This window comes from Leguminivora glycinivorella, chromosome 17 (genome assembly GCF_023078275.1).
Source record: "Leguminivora glycinivorella isolate SPB_JAAS2020 chromosome 17, LegGlyc_1.1, whole genome shotgun sequence".
Classification (NCBI taxonomy): Eukaryota; Metazoa; Arthropoda; class Insecta; order Lepidoptera; family Tortricidae; genus Leguminivora; species Leguminivora glycinivorella.
The window spans coordinates 12810726-12827021 of NC_062987.1; the positions used below are offsets into that span (position 1 = coordinate 12810726).

Genomic DNA, 16296 nt, shown 5'->3' on the forward strand with positions numbered 1-16296 from the left:
GTTCGGGAGCTACGATGCCACAGACAGACACACACACAAACAGACTGGCAGACAGACAGACAAACAGACAGACCGACAGATACGTCCAACTTATAACGCCCCGTCGTTTTTGCGTCAGGGGTTAAAAAAAGCTTCCGACAGCAATTTGATACGCGCCAAAAGGTAAAGGTACATATTATTGCTTACCTACAGCTATAATTCGTTGATACAGAGGAAAATAATAAGGAAACTTTCTCCATTTAAAAGAATTTGTATATCCACAATCCACATCAATCAAAATAAATATACTGATAAATCTACTCTTATTCTATTCTAAGTTTAGCTTTGTTCTATTGTTCCGCGTTTTAACCAAGCAACATAATAAGACTATTAATATAACTGACAGATAATACGTGAAAACAGACGATCTACTTAATGCCTAGTAACGCTTTTTACGATATGAACGAATTTTACATTATTTAAATTACTGTATTCATTTCATTTTAATATTAATATTCCTTGATTTCGTTTGATAATGTATTGATATATTTTGACATTTTTAATTATAATTACTACCAATTATTACTAATATAACCATGTAATAATGATGTAAATAAATTTTGACGTGTAATATGTAACAATATAATAAATAAATGAGTATGAATATGAGTATGAGTAGAGATGGGCCGAATATTCGGTAAATATTCGGCATTCGGCGTATTCGGCAAGATTTCAATGTTTGTATTCGGCCGAATAATTCGGTTGCATTGCCGAATATTTACCGAATAAACAAAGTAAATAACTAATGAAGATATTACGTATTCCATTGGATAATAAGCTCCTTTAGTAGCTTTCTAATAAGGAACTACTAGAAGGAGATAATTAATACATCAAAATATGTAAAAAAACGTAGTTTAAGAGTTGACAAGAGTTCAGAGTTGTTTTAACTAAGTTTCAGTTATCCACTAAATCATATGAACATAGTTATAGTAACCATTATCAGTCATTTAATAGTTTTAATGAACATCCGCTTTAAAAATATGGCGTAACCGAATATTCGTATTCGGCAAAGTCCATATTCGGCCCATCTCTAAGTATGAGTAGTAATTGTAGGTGCTATTAAGGTTTTACACGCTTATTTACTTGACTGGATAATAAACAGTCCGGTGACCAATAGAGCACTAAAGGCTACATTGGGGCTATCTAAGAGATGGTAATTTGCTTCCGCGATTCGATCACGATTGCTCCTTCATTCTATTCATTTCCCTGATTTGCTTGCCACGTTTAGCACAAAGAACATTCACGCCATCTTGATCTCCGAAACATGGTTGAAACCATCGCTTCCATCTACCCTCTATCCATTACCGGGTTACCGTTTATTTCTCTTGTATCATTTCATGGCCAATTTAATGCAGCAGCTTTTTCAAACCATGACCTTATTTATGCTTCTTTTAAAATTCGCCCCCCAAACGCCGGCACAAAATAGTTATGCGACGCAATCTTCAGAATGTGGATCGACAGGCGCTTCTCGCTGACCTAAATAAGATATGTTGGAAGGATTTGGAAGAGGCCCCTGACGTGGACTTGAAGATAGATACTTTTAATAGTTTGTTGCTTGCGGCTTTTGACAAACACGCTCCTTTAACACCGATGCGTGTTAAACATCTCCCTGCGCCATGGCTTACCCCGGACATCAAGGAACTGATGGCGAAAAGGAATCGCGCTCGAATAAAGCTTAGACATAAGCCTTCAGAGACCAACCATCAAAATTATGTTAAGCTACGAAACCGCTGCAATAGGGCTTGCAGAGATGCTAGGCGTAGGTACATTTATAAAACAATTGACGAATGTCCCCCCACTAGGTTATGGAGCTTCCTGAAGTCCCTCGGGGTAGGCAAAGCTCCGAATGATTTTGCGAATGTCCCAGACCTTGACAATATTAATCTGCACTTTAGCTCGTCGCCCGTTAATCTTAACCCTGCTACAAAAGAAAAATCTTTAGCTCTTCTAGCTAACTCCCGGCACCCAAACTGTACTACCTTTGAGCTTGGTAATATCTCACCCGAAGAAACACATGCTATTCTCAAGTCACTTAAAACGAAAGCCGTTGGGGAGGATAATCTTAGTTTAGATATGATTATGCTCGTAGCAGACTTTATCTCCCCCATCATATCTCATATTATTAATTTTTCCTTTTCGTCCGGTATGTTTCCTTCTATCTGGAAACTCGCGAGTGTAATTCCTCTCCCAAAAGTCTCCAACCCTTCTTCTATCTCCGAATTTCGTCCTATCTCTATTCTGCCTATTCTCTCCAAGGTTATTGAACACTTTGTTAATCGACGCCTTACTTCACATCTCAACCAAAATAACCTTTTTAATCTACTTCAGTCGGGTTTCCGCCCCGGGCATAGCACAGTCACAGCATTGGTTAAGGTCACTGACGATATTCGTTATAATATTGAAAATAAAAAGGTCACTATCTTGGTTCTTTTGGACTTTAGTAGTGCCTTTAATACGGTGGACTTCGATATACTTCTTGCGTTTCTTAATAATCTTAATTTTTCCCCTATATCTCTGTCCTGGTTCCGTAGTTACCTTTTTGGGAGGCGGCAGCGAGTCCGGATTGATGACAAGGTCTCCGAATGGACTGAACTTTTGGCCGGTGTCCCCCAGGGAGGTGTACTGTCACCATTACTATTTTCCATTTTTATTGATAGCATTACTAAGCGTTTGAAATCCTCGTATCACCTTTATGCGGACGATTTACAAATATATTCAGCGTCCAACCTTGACGACGTCAGTTCTCTAGTAGGCCAAATTAACTCTGACTTGGAAGCAATAAGTGAATGGGCATCATCGTTTGGGCTGAAAGTTAACACCGCAAAGTCGCAAGCAATAATCATTGGTAGTCCTTACTCCATCTCCAAACTGCCTCACCAGGTTCTACCAGATATATTGTTCGAGGGAACTCCGATTCCGTTCTCTTCCACTGTCAAAAACCTCGGTATTGTTATGGACCAAACGCTTTCATGGGACCCTCAAGTCTCCGAAATAAGTCGTAAGATTTTTGCCTCTCTACATTCCCTCAAGCGTCTGCAGAACTTCCTCCCGCATCAGACTAAGGTTATGTTGGCTCAGTCTCTTTTACTTCCTCTTCTCGATTATGCCGATATTTCTTTTCTCGATCTAAGACAGGAACTGCTTGACAAACTTGAACGCCTCCAGAACGTGTGCATAAGATTTATATTCGGGCTAAAGAAATTCGACCATGTTTCCCTCTTTCGCAGTCAACTCAAGTGGCTTCCCATCCGCCGTCGCAGGGATCTGCATATTCTTTCTCTCCTATTTAATGTTCTGTTTAATCCTTCGTCTCCTCTTTATCTTTCACAAAAATTTAAATTTATGGCGGACGGTAGTGGCCATCGTCTACGTTCTAATTCTAATCTTGCACTGGCAACACCTCATCATAAATCCCGTGCGTATAGTAAATCTTTTGCAGTGCGAGCGGTTCAACTTTGGAATGAGTTGCTTCCGTCCTTAAGGAAATCGCAGTCCGTTGCCTCGCTCAAGGGGCAGTTAAAAAAGCTGTGGCTATCGGAACATGGATGACTTGTTTGTAACTAGTTATAGATACTACATATAAATATATATTTATTTACTATATATATTGTTATATATTCTTTATATTTGATGTACCTTTTATTCCAATTTTATTTTATTATTTTTTGTTTTAGTCTCTTTTATATTTTTATGGGCTTTCCTATAAACTGTTGTACTAAGTGCTATATTTGTCTACCATTCTTCATCACATTTCACCTACTCAAAGGTTAGCTGGAAGAAATCCCTTAAAGGGATAAGTTCGCCTTTGTACTGTCTATCCTGTGTCATATTTGTGTTTTGTGTTTTGTACAATAAAGAGTTTATACATACATACATACGATTGGTCAGTTTGATCCAGATTACATAATAAGGATCAGGCCCCGTAGCCGAATGACATTTCTGCGACGCGAAACGCCACCGAAACGCCGCAGAAATGTAGTCTGGCTCTGTCGCGCCAATACGCAAGAGCGATAGAGATAGATAGCTACAAAAGAAATATTATCGTGAGCGTTTCGTGAGCGTTTGTGCATTCGGCTACGCACACATAGCCCCTAGACAAGTGGCCAATCGTTAAGAGGATACGGTAGCGAAAATGCTAAAATGGAAAAGAGCCCCCCTTTCAACTTGGGAATTTTAGTTACATATACACGTGTTATTAACTAGATTTATCGAAAACAAATTGTCCTTAAGAACAACTCAGTCAAAAGATATTTCAAAAAAATCTTTAAAATCGAGGTTCCGCTCTCGACTCTTTCCAACTTCAAAACTTAATCAATCGGAACGAAATTTGAGAATCTGAATAACAATGAAATAATCTATGTCGGAGCGTTTAGCTTTTTTGGTTAATTGTTACCAATCGTGAGCGCCACAATGAAAAAGGCCATTTTTGGAAATTTTTGATTGGCTCTAGAGTCTTTAAAAAGCAGAATAAAAAAAAATCAAAACGGTCCGACACAGATAAAAATAATAACAATCTGTGTTGAAAAAATCATTGCTCTATGTTCAAAAACCAGGGAGGAAATAGTCGAGAGCGTTTGTATGGAGAATTGACCCCTACCGTATCGTCTTAACGCTTTGTGGTTCTGTTCCACCAACACAGAAGAGCCCTCTCCCTCTATAGAGATCCCCCTCTATAGAGATCCCTCTCTAGCTACGATACGCTAGAGTTTAAGCGATTGTGATATTGTCAAGGTACTTGTAGTAATAAGGTACCCTTAGCCTATGGTCAAACATACAGTCGTTGACATTTTGTAGTGAATGATACGCAAAGATTGATACGAACGGAGTGTTAAGCTAGGAACATACTACGCGGACGTCCGTCGTAAATCGACCGCGACCGCGACCGATCAGTGTGCGCGGAACAAAACATCCAGCAAGCCAGATTTCGATCGGACGTCCATGCGCTCAAGGCCACGGCCACGACCGTCGACCGATAGTTTGCACGATTAAATTAATTGTCCAGATTCCTGTCCGCGGTCGATTTACGACGGACGTCCGCGTAGTACGTTCCTAGCTTTATGCTCTTGGCCATAGGCTCAGTGCTTGTATTAGACAAGTGGTCAATCGGTCACGTATAATGTCGAACGGTACACAAATGTCTATTCAGAAGAGCGAAAGAGACAGTTGCGTATTGATCGCCACGGAGCGTCTGCGGTTGTCCACTTGCCTAGGGGTGCCAGACTTCACGCAATCTCCGATTTGCCAAGCCATAGATAAATTACACGCGTTCATGCAACGTCCATGCTATTTAACGAAGACATATGCTAGATTTAGAGCTTTTAGATCATGTTTAGCATGTAAATCTAAATGAGAAATCGCTATTAAAATCCACAACTTCCACGTTCGGGGCATCCACGAGAAGAGGAGGCAAGAAAATCAACCGAATATAATTTTTAAGAAAAAAAAAACCGCCTTCCTTTGGGGTTCTGGTGATAAATACTTTAAAATGTTGGATTATGTTATGAATTCGTCAGTATATTTTTTAATGTTTGTTATTCGATATCTCCGTCATTTCTGAACCAATTTTGAAATATGGATGATTCTGCAGTTCTTATAAAAATACCAAAGTCACTATAAGTGTGCCGTTCAGATTTGAGGAGTTCCATTCTGACCATCATCAGGAGTTCCACTGCACCAAATGTCACTGTTCCGTACGTAAATGCATGCTGTTCCTTTAAAAACACAAAAATCACCATATGTATGCCTTTCAGATTTGAGTTCCCTCGATTTCTCCAGGATCCCACCACCAGAACTGGGTTCTGAGAAAAATGGGACCAATCTGTATGCATATACATTCAATCAAAAAAAAATTTTCAAAATCGGTCCAGTAACGACGGAGATATCGAGGAACAAACATTAAAAAAAAATACAGACGAATTGAGAACCCCTTCCTTTGAGATTTGAAGGCGGTTAAAAATATAAATAAATGCATACATGAAAAACCCTATACCTATTATAACAGAATATAATATATAATAGTACAAGTACAGAAGGCTCACTCCTTTGATGTTCACAAAACGCCGCCATTCTAAATTCTTACCTACATTAACAAATTGACCGGATGCGAGCAGCCGACATTGAATTCTATTGCGCCGCGCGATGGTCGTCACCAGTGGATGGGTCGCGAACTCGCGGCCAACGGCATGTACTTGTATCGCAGCGATAGAATCGTGGAGTGAGCCGCCCCTGCTATTATTTCTACAAATTGCACACGATATATAACGACATACATAGGTAGGCATACCTACACAAAAGTGAAGTACATCAACCTAATAGGCTATGTTAAAGGGGAATCTTGATATGATGGAAATAATGGTGGTTTTTATACGATTTTCGAAATTAGACGACTTTTGAAATTACCCTAGTGTAGGGTACCTAGTAAAAGGTATTCCATCATATAGATAGATGATGGAATACCATCAGTAGTGGGAAAACAGGCGGGTCCAAGAATTAGACTATTACATCATAATGCCTCCGTTTTATTATCACTTGGTTTAGCCATCTTGCTACGCGTCAAGATGGATAGAGACTTATCTCTATCCATCTTGACGCGTGTGACGCGTGATTTGTTGGCGTGTAGCTTACTACACGCCAACAAATCAAGTGGAAAGATATTCGAAACACATCAATCAACCCAACTATAGATGGCAAAAGCCATCTATTACACTACCCAATAGACACAGTCAAGGTTTTAAATATACAGGGTGTAATTTTATAACATGCAATATACCCGTGTGTTGACGGTATAATTTTACAACTCCCTTTCTTCCCATGCGTGTCGTAGAAGTTGACTATGGGAAACAGTATATTAAACAGATAATAAAGAGTACTATCGTATCGTGGCGTAGGCGAGAGGCTGGCAACCTGACACTGCAATGTCACAATTTTCGATATCTTGCAACCCTTACTTGCCAAGAGTGGCCCTGAAACCTGAGTAGTCTCATGTGCCCTGCCTAACCCCTTTATGGGATACAGGCATAATAATAGGTACTTTCAAAATTTTACCTATCCCATTTAATTCCTACTCTAACCTAACAAAAAGACTAAACGATTAAGAAAAACTACATGTATCATCATCCTCCTTGCGTTGTCCCGGCATTTGCCACGGCTCATGGGAGCCTGGGGTCCGCTTTGACAACTAATCCCAAGATTTGGTGTAGGCACTAGTTTTACGAAAGCGACTGCCATCTGATCTTCCAACCCGAAGGGGGGCCCGAAAAGAAAAACCATATATTTGGTACTTATTCAATAAAAATGTATTTCTGAAAAAATAACTATAAATAAACTAAACAAATGGCAAACGTAAATTACTAACATGACAAATTGAATAATACATAGAGTAATTTTAATTACATTTATTTGGTACGTGTAGGTATATAATTATTTAATTCTAATCACTATACTAAGTTATAAGTAACTACAGTTTGTAATAACTACAGCCATTTCTAGGACGTTAACAAGAACGAGAGGTAGAAATTGTTATTTGTTTTACAAGGGGCAATGTTGTTGAAAGCCAGCGGCGTATCGCTTTCGTTTGGCGTCGGAGAAATGCCATTCGGCTACGGGGCCAGTACTGTGGTGAATTTGTTTTGCAACAATTATAATACAGTAATGTAAATAAATTATAAATTATAATTATGAATTTTGTAAACTAACGAAAACCATTTACTGTAACCTGTAAATGTCCAGGTGATACTGAGAAACTTTTACTATGGGACCAACACCCAAAACGCGAAATAAAAATTTACTCTCCCATAGGAAATACTTACTATAAAATAAAACTACCTATGAAACTGTCAGAAGATATTTTCGTGATTTCGGGGTTGATCCCATAGTAAAAGTTTCTCAGTATCACCTGGACATTTACGGGTTACAGTAAATGGTTTTCGTTAGTATACATACTGTATTATAATTAAATTATAATAAGGCCTAGTTACCCTTCGGGTTGGAAGGTCAGATGGCAGTCGCTTTCATAAAACTTGTGCCTACGCCAAATCTTGGGATTAGTTTCCCCTCGAGCAATCGAAAGAATGTGGAATCTTGAACGCTGCGAGGGTTTCAAGGCACGCAGGTTAAACATATTTTGCCACCTAGTGAAACACGACATTTTTCACCACATCAAACGTTTTACCAGTCGGTGTGGGAAAAACAAGTGATACACTTTGCTACACGCTGATCTGCAGGCGTTATTCATTTTGTCTTCTACTACATTATTTTGAAAGGTTATGTACTATAAAAAACTGTACTGTACTATAATCTGTCAAACACGTATGTCAGTAAATAAGAACAAAGAAAACTATAGGTATCCTTTTTTCTAGCACCATAGAGAAAAGGATGCATATAGTTTTCTTTGTTCTTATTTACTGACAGACTCGTTTGACAGAGTATATTATGTTCTGTAAAGGTTATTTAGGGAATATTACGGCAATGTGCTGCCGCCAGAGTGCAGCAGTGTTTTGAAAATTTTCACTATGACATTGACACAAATCAAAGCGGTTTGTTGACACTAACGCCTACTATGAACAATTACAAATACCACGATAAATTAAAACACGAACGTAGAAAATATTTTAAATCCACATGAGTTACGAATTTCCTCTTCGCACGTGTATCATACCTTTTACAGTGTAATTATATGGCCCCTTAATAGTTTCATCATACACAAGTTCAACTACCAACTTTACAACATACATTAGCAATTAAAAAAAAAAAGACAATTTTTCTTGTTGTACGTGGTTGATTTTGCTTAGATAATAGGTATATAAACGTCTAGCAATTCTTAATAAGAAATAAACTGGTCCATTACTAGAGTCTGTTCGAAACGAGAAGAGTCGTGAAATGTATGGGGTCTAATACATTCCACGACTCTTCTCTTTCTGAACAGTGTGCGGAGCAGAATGCACAAACGCTCACGAAACGCTCACGATAATATCTCTTTCGTAGCTATCTATCTCTATCGCTCTTGCGTATTGGCGCGACAGAGCCAGACTACATTTCTGCGGCGTTTCGGTGGCGTTTCGCATCGCAGAAATGCCATTCGGCTACGGGGCGAGATTCTAGCTTATTACAATATTACTACCTACCTATGTTAGTTTTCTATCATTAAAGGGGATGTGAATTTAATTTTTAAGCTACAAATGTTATGTTAGAACTGTCGAACCGAGTCTCGTGATCGAAAAATATACCTACATAGTTATATTCTAAATCCTAAACTAAAAAATTACTTAATTAAAAAGAAGTTTTATTAAAAGTAAAATAATAAAGTTTAGTGCTATCAAAATAAAGTATCTGACTTAAACAAAGTACGTGTTAATGTCCATCTAAGAATCCAACGGAATCTAGGTTAGGCGGTCTTTAGCGTGATTCAAATCCGCACACCGCTGCGGCGAGCGAACGAGACAGCGCTACACGTGCACAATTGCAGATGTATTGTCTAATTGTCTATCGCTCACGCACGATTGACAGGCGGACAGTCATCAATCTGTGCGTATTAAATTTTTCATCACACTCGCTCGTAAACGGTGTTATTATATGCCTGCATACTGATACGCAATGAGCTATTTTACCGCCTTAGGGCGGTAAAGTGAATACCTGGGATGGGGTCTTCCACGACCTGTCAAAAATTACAAGATGGCGGACGAATGTTCGAAATGTCACCGTAGGTATTTCAATACATTTAGTTTAAAATTTGGTTATTCCTTCGGCAGAAGTGTGATGAAAAACATTGTGTATGTCACGGGCGGCTGAAGGATTACAAACTCGAGTTATTAAAACAATAGCCTCTCGTTCGCAATCCTTCACTTTCTGCCCTTAATACACAATGTAAGTACTATTAAACTGTAGCGGGGATTTCCACATCCTTGGGCATATGCATTGTTAGTACACATGTCATTATTGCGGTCACCAGCTGAAACCAAATAAGTCTATGTCAATTATTTCAATTATTTAAGGTTATCAAATGACTTCTTTTTTTTTTTTTTTTTTTAAATATAGGACATTCTTACACAGATTGACTGAGGCCCACGGTAAGCTCAAGAAGGCTTGTGTTGTGGGTACTCAGACAACGATATATATAATATATAAATACTTATATACATAGAAAACAGCCATGACTCAGGAACAAATATCTGTGCTCATCACACAAATAAATGCCCTTACCAGGATTCGAACCCGGGACCGCGGCGCAGCAGGCAGGGTCACTACCGACTGCGCCAGACCGGTCGTCCAACTTCTCTATAAACTCTTTAAAGGAACTTAAAAGCGGTGTATATTATACAGAATTTAAATGTTTAAGCGAACCTAACTACAGAATTAATTTTTTTTAAATACCCCCGACCGCGACATAGTAGACCGATTTTCATGAAACATGGCTAAGAACACTCCCGACTATTTCAGCTTTAAAACAAAAAAAAAACTAAATCTAAATTGGCTCATCCATTCGGGAGCTACGATGCCACAGACAGACACATACACACAGACAGACAGACAAACAGACAAACAGACAGACAAACAGACAGACAGACAGACAGACACGTCCAACTTATCCTCGTCATTTTTGCGTCGGGGGTTAAATAAAGAAAAACTTACAAGTTTTAAGTACATAATGCAAATCTTTATGGTGCGATTCATAAAACTGACCGTCTGTTTGTCTGTTGCATTGCTATTTTCAGCTTAAAATTATACACGGTGGGCCTGAATAACCCGAAAGATTTTAACATATTTACGTAAAAACAAAAATAGTGACTTTTGTAACTTCTGGACAATTTTTTTTGTATTTTTGAATAGATTTTCACATGGAAAGTAAAAGTTATTCATAAAACTTCACTTAAAATGAATTTTTAATTTTTTTTTTCCTAAAAACCTCATTTTTGAAAGGTTGCTTTTCAATTTTGACATCTATCAATGAGGATAGTGAGACTATTCTCCATAATGGCACCGAAACTGGTGATTATTGGGCTGGACAGTCGGGGCCGCGTTTGCGCGCTGTGTTGACGTGTTGAGTTCGGGAGAAAATGACGTCAGCACCGAAGACATATTTTCGTTACTGTAGTGTTTATGGGTGTATGGAAAGTTCTCAAAATGCAGAAATGTCATTCTTTAGAATTCCTAGACACCCAGAAAAGTAAGTGGTTGTTATATATTTGCAGTGTTAGGTACATTATTGCTTACGTAAATGGCGTAAAAGTGAGATTTAAAGCTAGAATGACACATTAAAATCAATAAGGATTTATCTGTAACGACATTTAGGTAGATGCTGCGATCTATCTAGCTCGAAAGTTTGGTACCTACTTAAATATTGTGCAAACATCTATTCAAACATTTTATGTAAATATGATTTCGTCAGTATTTAAGAAACAAATACGTACTTGAATCTTTATTAGATAAAAAGGTAGAAAGAGCGTTGGTACTAGCATAGCGCCATACACAGTTACTAATATGATAATGGCATCAAGCCCGTTAAAAGGGCATTTTCTACTGAGTAACAATAAGATTTTTTTTTCAATTACTAATAACTCTGAAACTAAGCGATATCCAGAAAAGTTTATATGACATTAAAGTCTCTAAAAGTGGTCAGGAAATACACTGTTGATCTTTCGGGTTATTGTAAATTTTAATTTAATGTAATAAGATATGGATTTTAATTGTCCGAAAGAAATGATTTTTTAAGCCCACGGTGTAGCTGGCTTGAAAACTATAAATGACTAGCTTTTACCCGCGGCTTCGCTCGCGTTAGAAAGAGACAAAAAGTAGCCTATGTCACTCTCTATCTCTTCAACTATCTGCACCTAAAAAATCACGTCAATTCGTCGCTTCGTTTTGCCGTGAAAGATGGACAAACAAACAGACACACACACTTTCCCATTTACAATATTAGTACTTAGGTATGGATTACAACTTAGTCCTTACCGCCCAGATAACGCCGAGAATAATTCCGACAAAAGACTTCTCATCATCAGACATGTCATCACGTTCGTGGCTCGCCTCGCGCGCCGCTGGTTTGGAATACACTAAGATTGCAATCCCGATAAGTGCATATGTTACCATCAGCGTAGCGTACTGAAAAAGCAAATAAGATACTTACAATTAATTTTTCATCACAGTTGCTGAGTAAGTGTGCAATTGGAGATGTAACGGGAATTAAAGGGAGTTATAAAATTTGTAGTTAGGTACAGCGGGGCAAATCTCGACTTAGGGGCAATTGTAACTGATCAATTTTTCCATTGTCACACTAGATATTGAGTCCTACATGTTTAGTTTAGTTTATTTATTTCATAATGGTAAATTACAGTATAAATTATTCTACATTAACCTATATGAATTTACATTATGATCGTCATGTATCGACTGAACACGCCAAACATATATAACCGGTGGACACTCTATTTAATAATGCAAACATTGCAAAACGTGGAAAAAATGGACCAGTTACATTTGTCCCCCAGTCGAGATTTGCCCCGCTGTAGGTACCTTACTACCATAACTCCCCCGGGAAATAGCTTTATCTTCCGCTGTACCTTACCATTTTTTTTGTAATTTTTATTGCAAGTTTGCAGAAAAACATTGTGTGTAACTTGAGGCGTAAGAATATTGCAGGCAATAGCCACATTTAGAGCCAGTTGCATCAACCAAATTTGACAGACACATCATCGTCACGCAGCAGACGTCTATGGAACTTCCCATACAATAAAATTTAACGAACGCTTTAACGGTGACAGACGGTTTTGATGCAACGGGCCCTTAGTGTCACTATCATGACGCGAAAGGAGGCCGTCGAACAAGTGCGCGAGGATGGACCGGGAGCTCCATCACCTGCCTGAGGAGCTTCCTATTGGAAGGAAGGCCCTGAAGTGTTGCCAGGTGCCTTCAGCGGAGTAGGCTGCATGGCCAGCCTCTAGAGCTGGGCCCGCAAGAGCAACGCTGGTGGGGCAACGGTTGTTTACAACCGTGTTCCCGAAACCCCGCCCAAGAGCGACCGTCGGAACACCCCAGGGGGTTAGTCCGCGGGAGTCGGACATACCCATACCCACTTGGCTCTTCCAGGCCAGTAGGATCCATAACAAAAAAAATGGGATCCAACCAAAAAAAAGTTCCCTTGTGGCAAGCGCGATAGGCTATCAGTTAGTTATTTGACCATTTTTTTGAAATTCTCGTAATTGGCAAAAATTACTTTTAGGCCCACTTGCACCAATCGCTTAAGCCAGGATAATGGAGGCTTAACCCACCATTTTATATGGAATTTGACAGATGAGAGCCCACGAACCCTGAGTGAGGAGGTTGGTACAAGTGGGCCTTAATGATTAGTTGGCGCTTGAGATTATCCTGAGACAAACCTGAGATGACTGTGATAAACTGTGATTATCACCTCTACGAACATTAAATAAATGTCATATACAAAGAAAAATCCAAGCAGCTTGGAACACTCGGAGGCATTGGTATGGTTATAGTATAATAGTACAACCACCCCAACCTGTCACTGCAATGTCACAGTTTCGTTTTCTTTCAACCCCTTATTTGTCAAAAGTGGCACTGAAGCTTTAGTAGTTTCATGTGCTCTGCCTACCCCTTATGGGATACAGGCATGATTGTATGTATGTATGTATGTATGTATGTATAATAGTAGTGAAACTGCTTAAAAAATACAAATTAAAATATTTTCTATGAGAAAATAGTTTAATTGCATCTAAGACTTCACCTCTATATACGATTTGCAAAAGTATTAAGTGCCTATATCTTGAGGTCACTATTTATCTATAGTTTAGATACTTACACTTGTCAGCGACTTCCTGTTCTCGATAAAAGCTGCGCCATATCCCCATAACGCGACGAAGACGAACTTGAGCCCAAAAACTGTTTGCTGAACATTCTTAGGTGTAGCTGGTACGATGGTGAGCGATCCCACGCCGCAAGCAAACCAATACCAACCAATTACAAACTGAAAAAGATCGAATATAATTTGTTTATTTGATAAGGTGTAATGAGCTGGCGACTTCCTCGCGTAACGTAGATAAAATATTCAGAGGAAATATACCTATTTTAGATCTATGGTACCTATTAAGTTTTTATGCTTAGTCTTAGTTTCTATTATGTATTTAAGTAGATCATGTAATTAAACGGTTTAAATAGGTTTAAAAAATATTCTTTCTTATAAAGAAATATAAGTAAGGTACAGCGGGTCAATTCTCGACTGAGGGGCAATCGTAACTAATCCATTTTTTCCATTATTACACTATGATGTTGAGTTCAACATTTATCCACTGAACACGCCTACCAATCCTACCATTCTTATTAACCGGTGGACACTCTATTTAATAATGCAAACATTTTAAAACATGGAAAAAATGGACCAGTTTCATTTGCCCCCCAGTCGAGATTTGCCCCGCTGTACCTTACACTAGCCTTTGCCCGCGGCTTCGCTCGCGTTAGAAAGAGACAAAAAGTAGCCTATGTCACTCTCCATCCCTTCAACTACCTCCACTTCAACTTCGTTTCGTCGATCCATTTTGCCGTGAAAGACGGAAAACAAACAGACACACACACTTATGATTAATTAAATGAGAAAATGTACAAAACTAGGCAAACAGTGTAGACGTTACACGAAATGCATTTGAAAACTTGGCCATTCGGACTATTATCTAATATATTGTTGTGAAATATAGTCCTAATTCAAGACTATCATGGAATATTTGTAAAATATGCATTTCCTACTTTGAATACGTATAATAATATTATTGTTTACAGCACACGGTAACAAATAACGGTGTGGCTGATGGAAGCAGTAACCTTAGCCTATGCCAACCAATTGGAACCCTAGGCCACTGTAGAACTATGTCATAGTGACGTTATAAAACAGACTGTAACAAATCTCTTACTGCTTGTCATTTTGGCATGGTTGTAGAGTGGCCTAGGGTTCCAATTAGTTGAGTGTACAGTAAGTACACCTGCAGCTCCAGAACTGTTGCATTGCTGGTTGGCAAACAATTTCCGCAATCGTGTAAATGAGTGGATATGGCGGAACAATTTGTTAGGAAGGTATTTGAACAAAAATCTCAATATAGGTAAGTAATTTTTCACCACACCAACTGGTACGTATAAGAGCCTTTGCTATTCGTAAACATACGTTTATAAAAGAAAATTAACATACAACAAAATAAAAAAAAAATAGAAATAAAAGAAAAAAAAATTAAATTAAATTATTTTTTTTACAACAAAATTAAATTTTGTCCAAAAGAGTGCTAAGTAATTTCATATGTACAAATTTTAACTTGATGTCTTAAACTGGCTGATAAAATTTACCTATAACTCATGATTTTGAATCATAAATTTTGAATAAGGTACAGCGGGGAAAGTCTCGACTGGGGGGCAATTGTAACTGACCCAATTTTTTCATAAAAACACTAAGGTGATGTTGAGTTCTACATATTGTATCCACTGAACACGCCTACCATATATAACCGGTAAACACTCTATTTTATAATGAAAACATTGTAAAACATGGAAAAAATGGACTAGTTACATTTGCCGCCAGTCAGACTCGAGATTTGCCCTGCCGTACCTTAAGTACATTGATGGATTTGAAAATATGAATTTGATTTGTTTGATGTTTTGCAGTAAGTATTTTGTTTATGTTGGTGTGGTGAAAATTTTGTGTTTCAGTCGGTGGCAAAGTTTGTTTAATCTGCGTGCCTTTAAACCCTCACAATACTCAAGATTCCACTTATTATGATATGAATTGACACGTGCGGTTAAACAACAATTTTACCCCCTTGTAAAACAAAAAAGTATAAATACCTAAAACAAATAATTATAAATACTAGGCACTCACCACAAAAGAGTTGCAAATAAGAAACAACGTTTTAACATTGTGTTTACTTTTTCCCGAAGCCATGTTGATTTGAATTTATTGAACGCGTTCAAGACACAGATCGCAATCGTGCACCCGTCCACTTGTCCTAACCGACTGAGGGACTGAGGGTGGTGGTGGGGTCCTTAAGTTCCCAATTCAAATGTTTGGTGGTAAGGCGCGAGTGCCACTGCATGGCAGATCTATATGCGAGCGGCGCGCGGTGGCGATATATAGTTAATAATAGCTTGTCAATAGTTATTTGTTATACAAGGGGGCAAAGTTGTATTTTAACGCCGAGTGTGGAATTGAAAAACGAGCAAGTGAAAGGATTCTATAGTTGAACCACGAGCGAAGCGAGTGGTTCGAGAATAGAA

General features: G+C 38.4%; 1 protein-coding gene across 1 annotated transcript; it reads right to left on the reverse strand.

Annotated features, from left to right (window-relative positions):
- Positions 1 to 9739: 9739 nt before the first annotated feature.
- LOC125235086 lies at positions 9740 to 16021 on the reverse strand. Its single transcript, XM_048141516.1, has 4 exons — positions 15902 to 16021; positions 13847 to 14011; positions 11986 to 12135; positions 9740 to 9985 (listed from the first exon to the last, which is right to left on the reverse strand). The coding sequence occupies exons 1-4, from the start codon at positions 15962 to 15964 to the stop codon at positions 9911 to 9913; spliced, it is 453 nt and encodes a 150-aa protein (XP_047997473.1). The 5' UTR covers positions 15965 to 16021; the 3' UTR covers positions 9740 to 9910.
- Between the last annotated feature and the right edge of the window lie 275 nt (positions 16022 to 16296).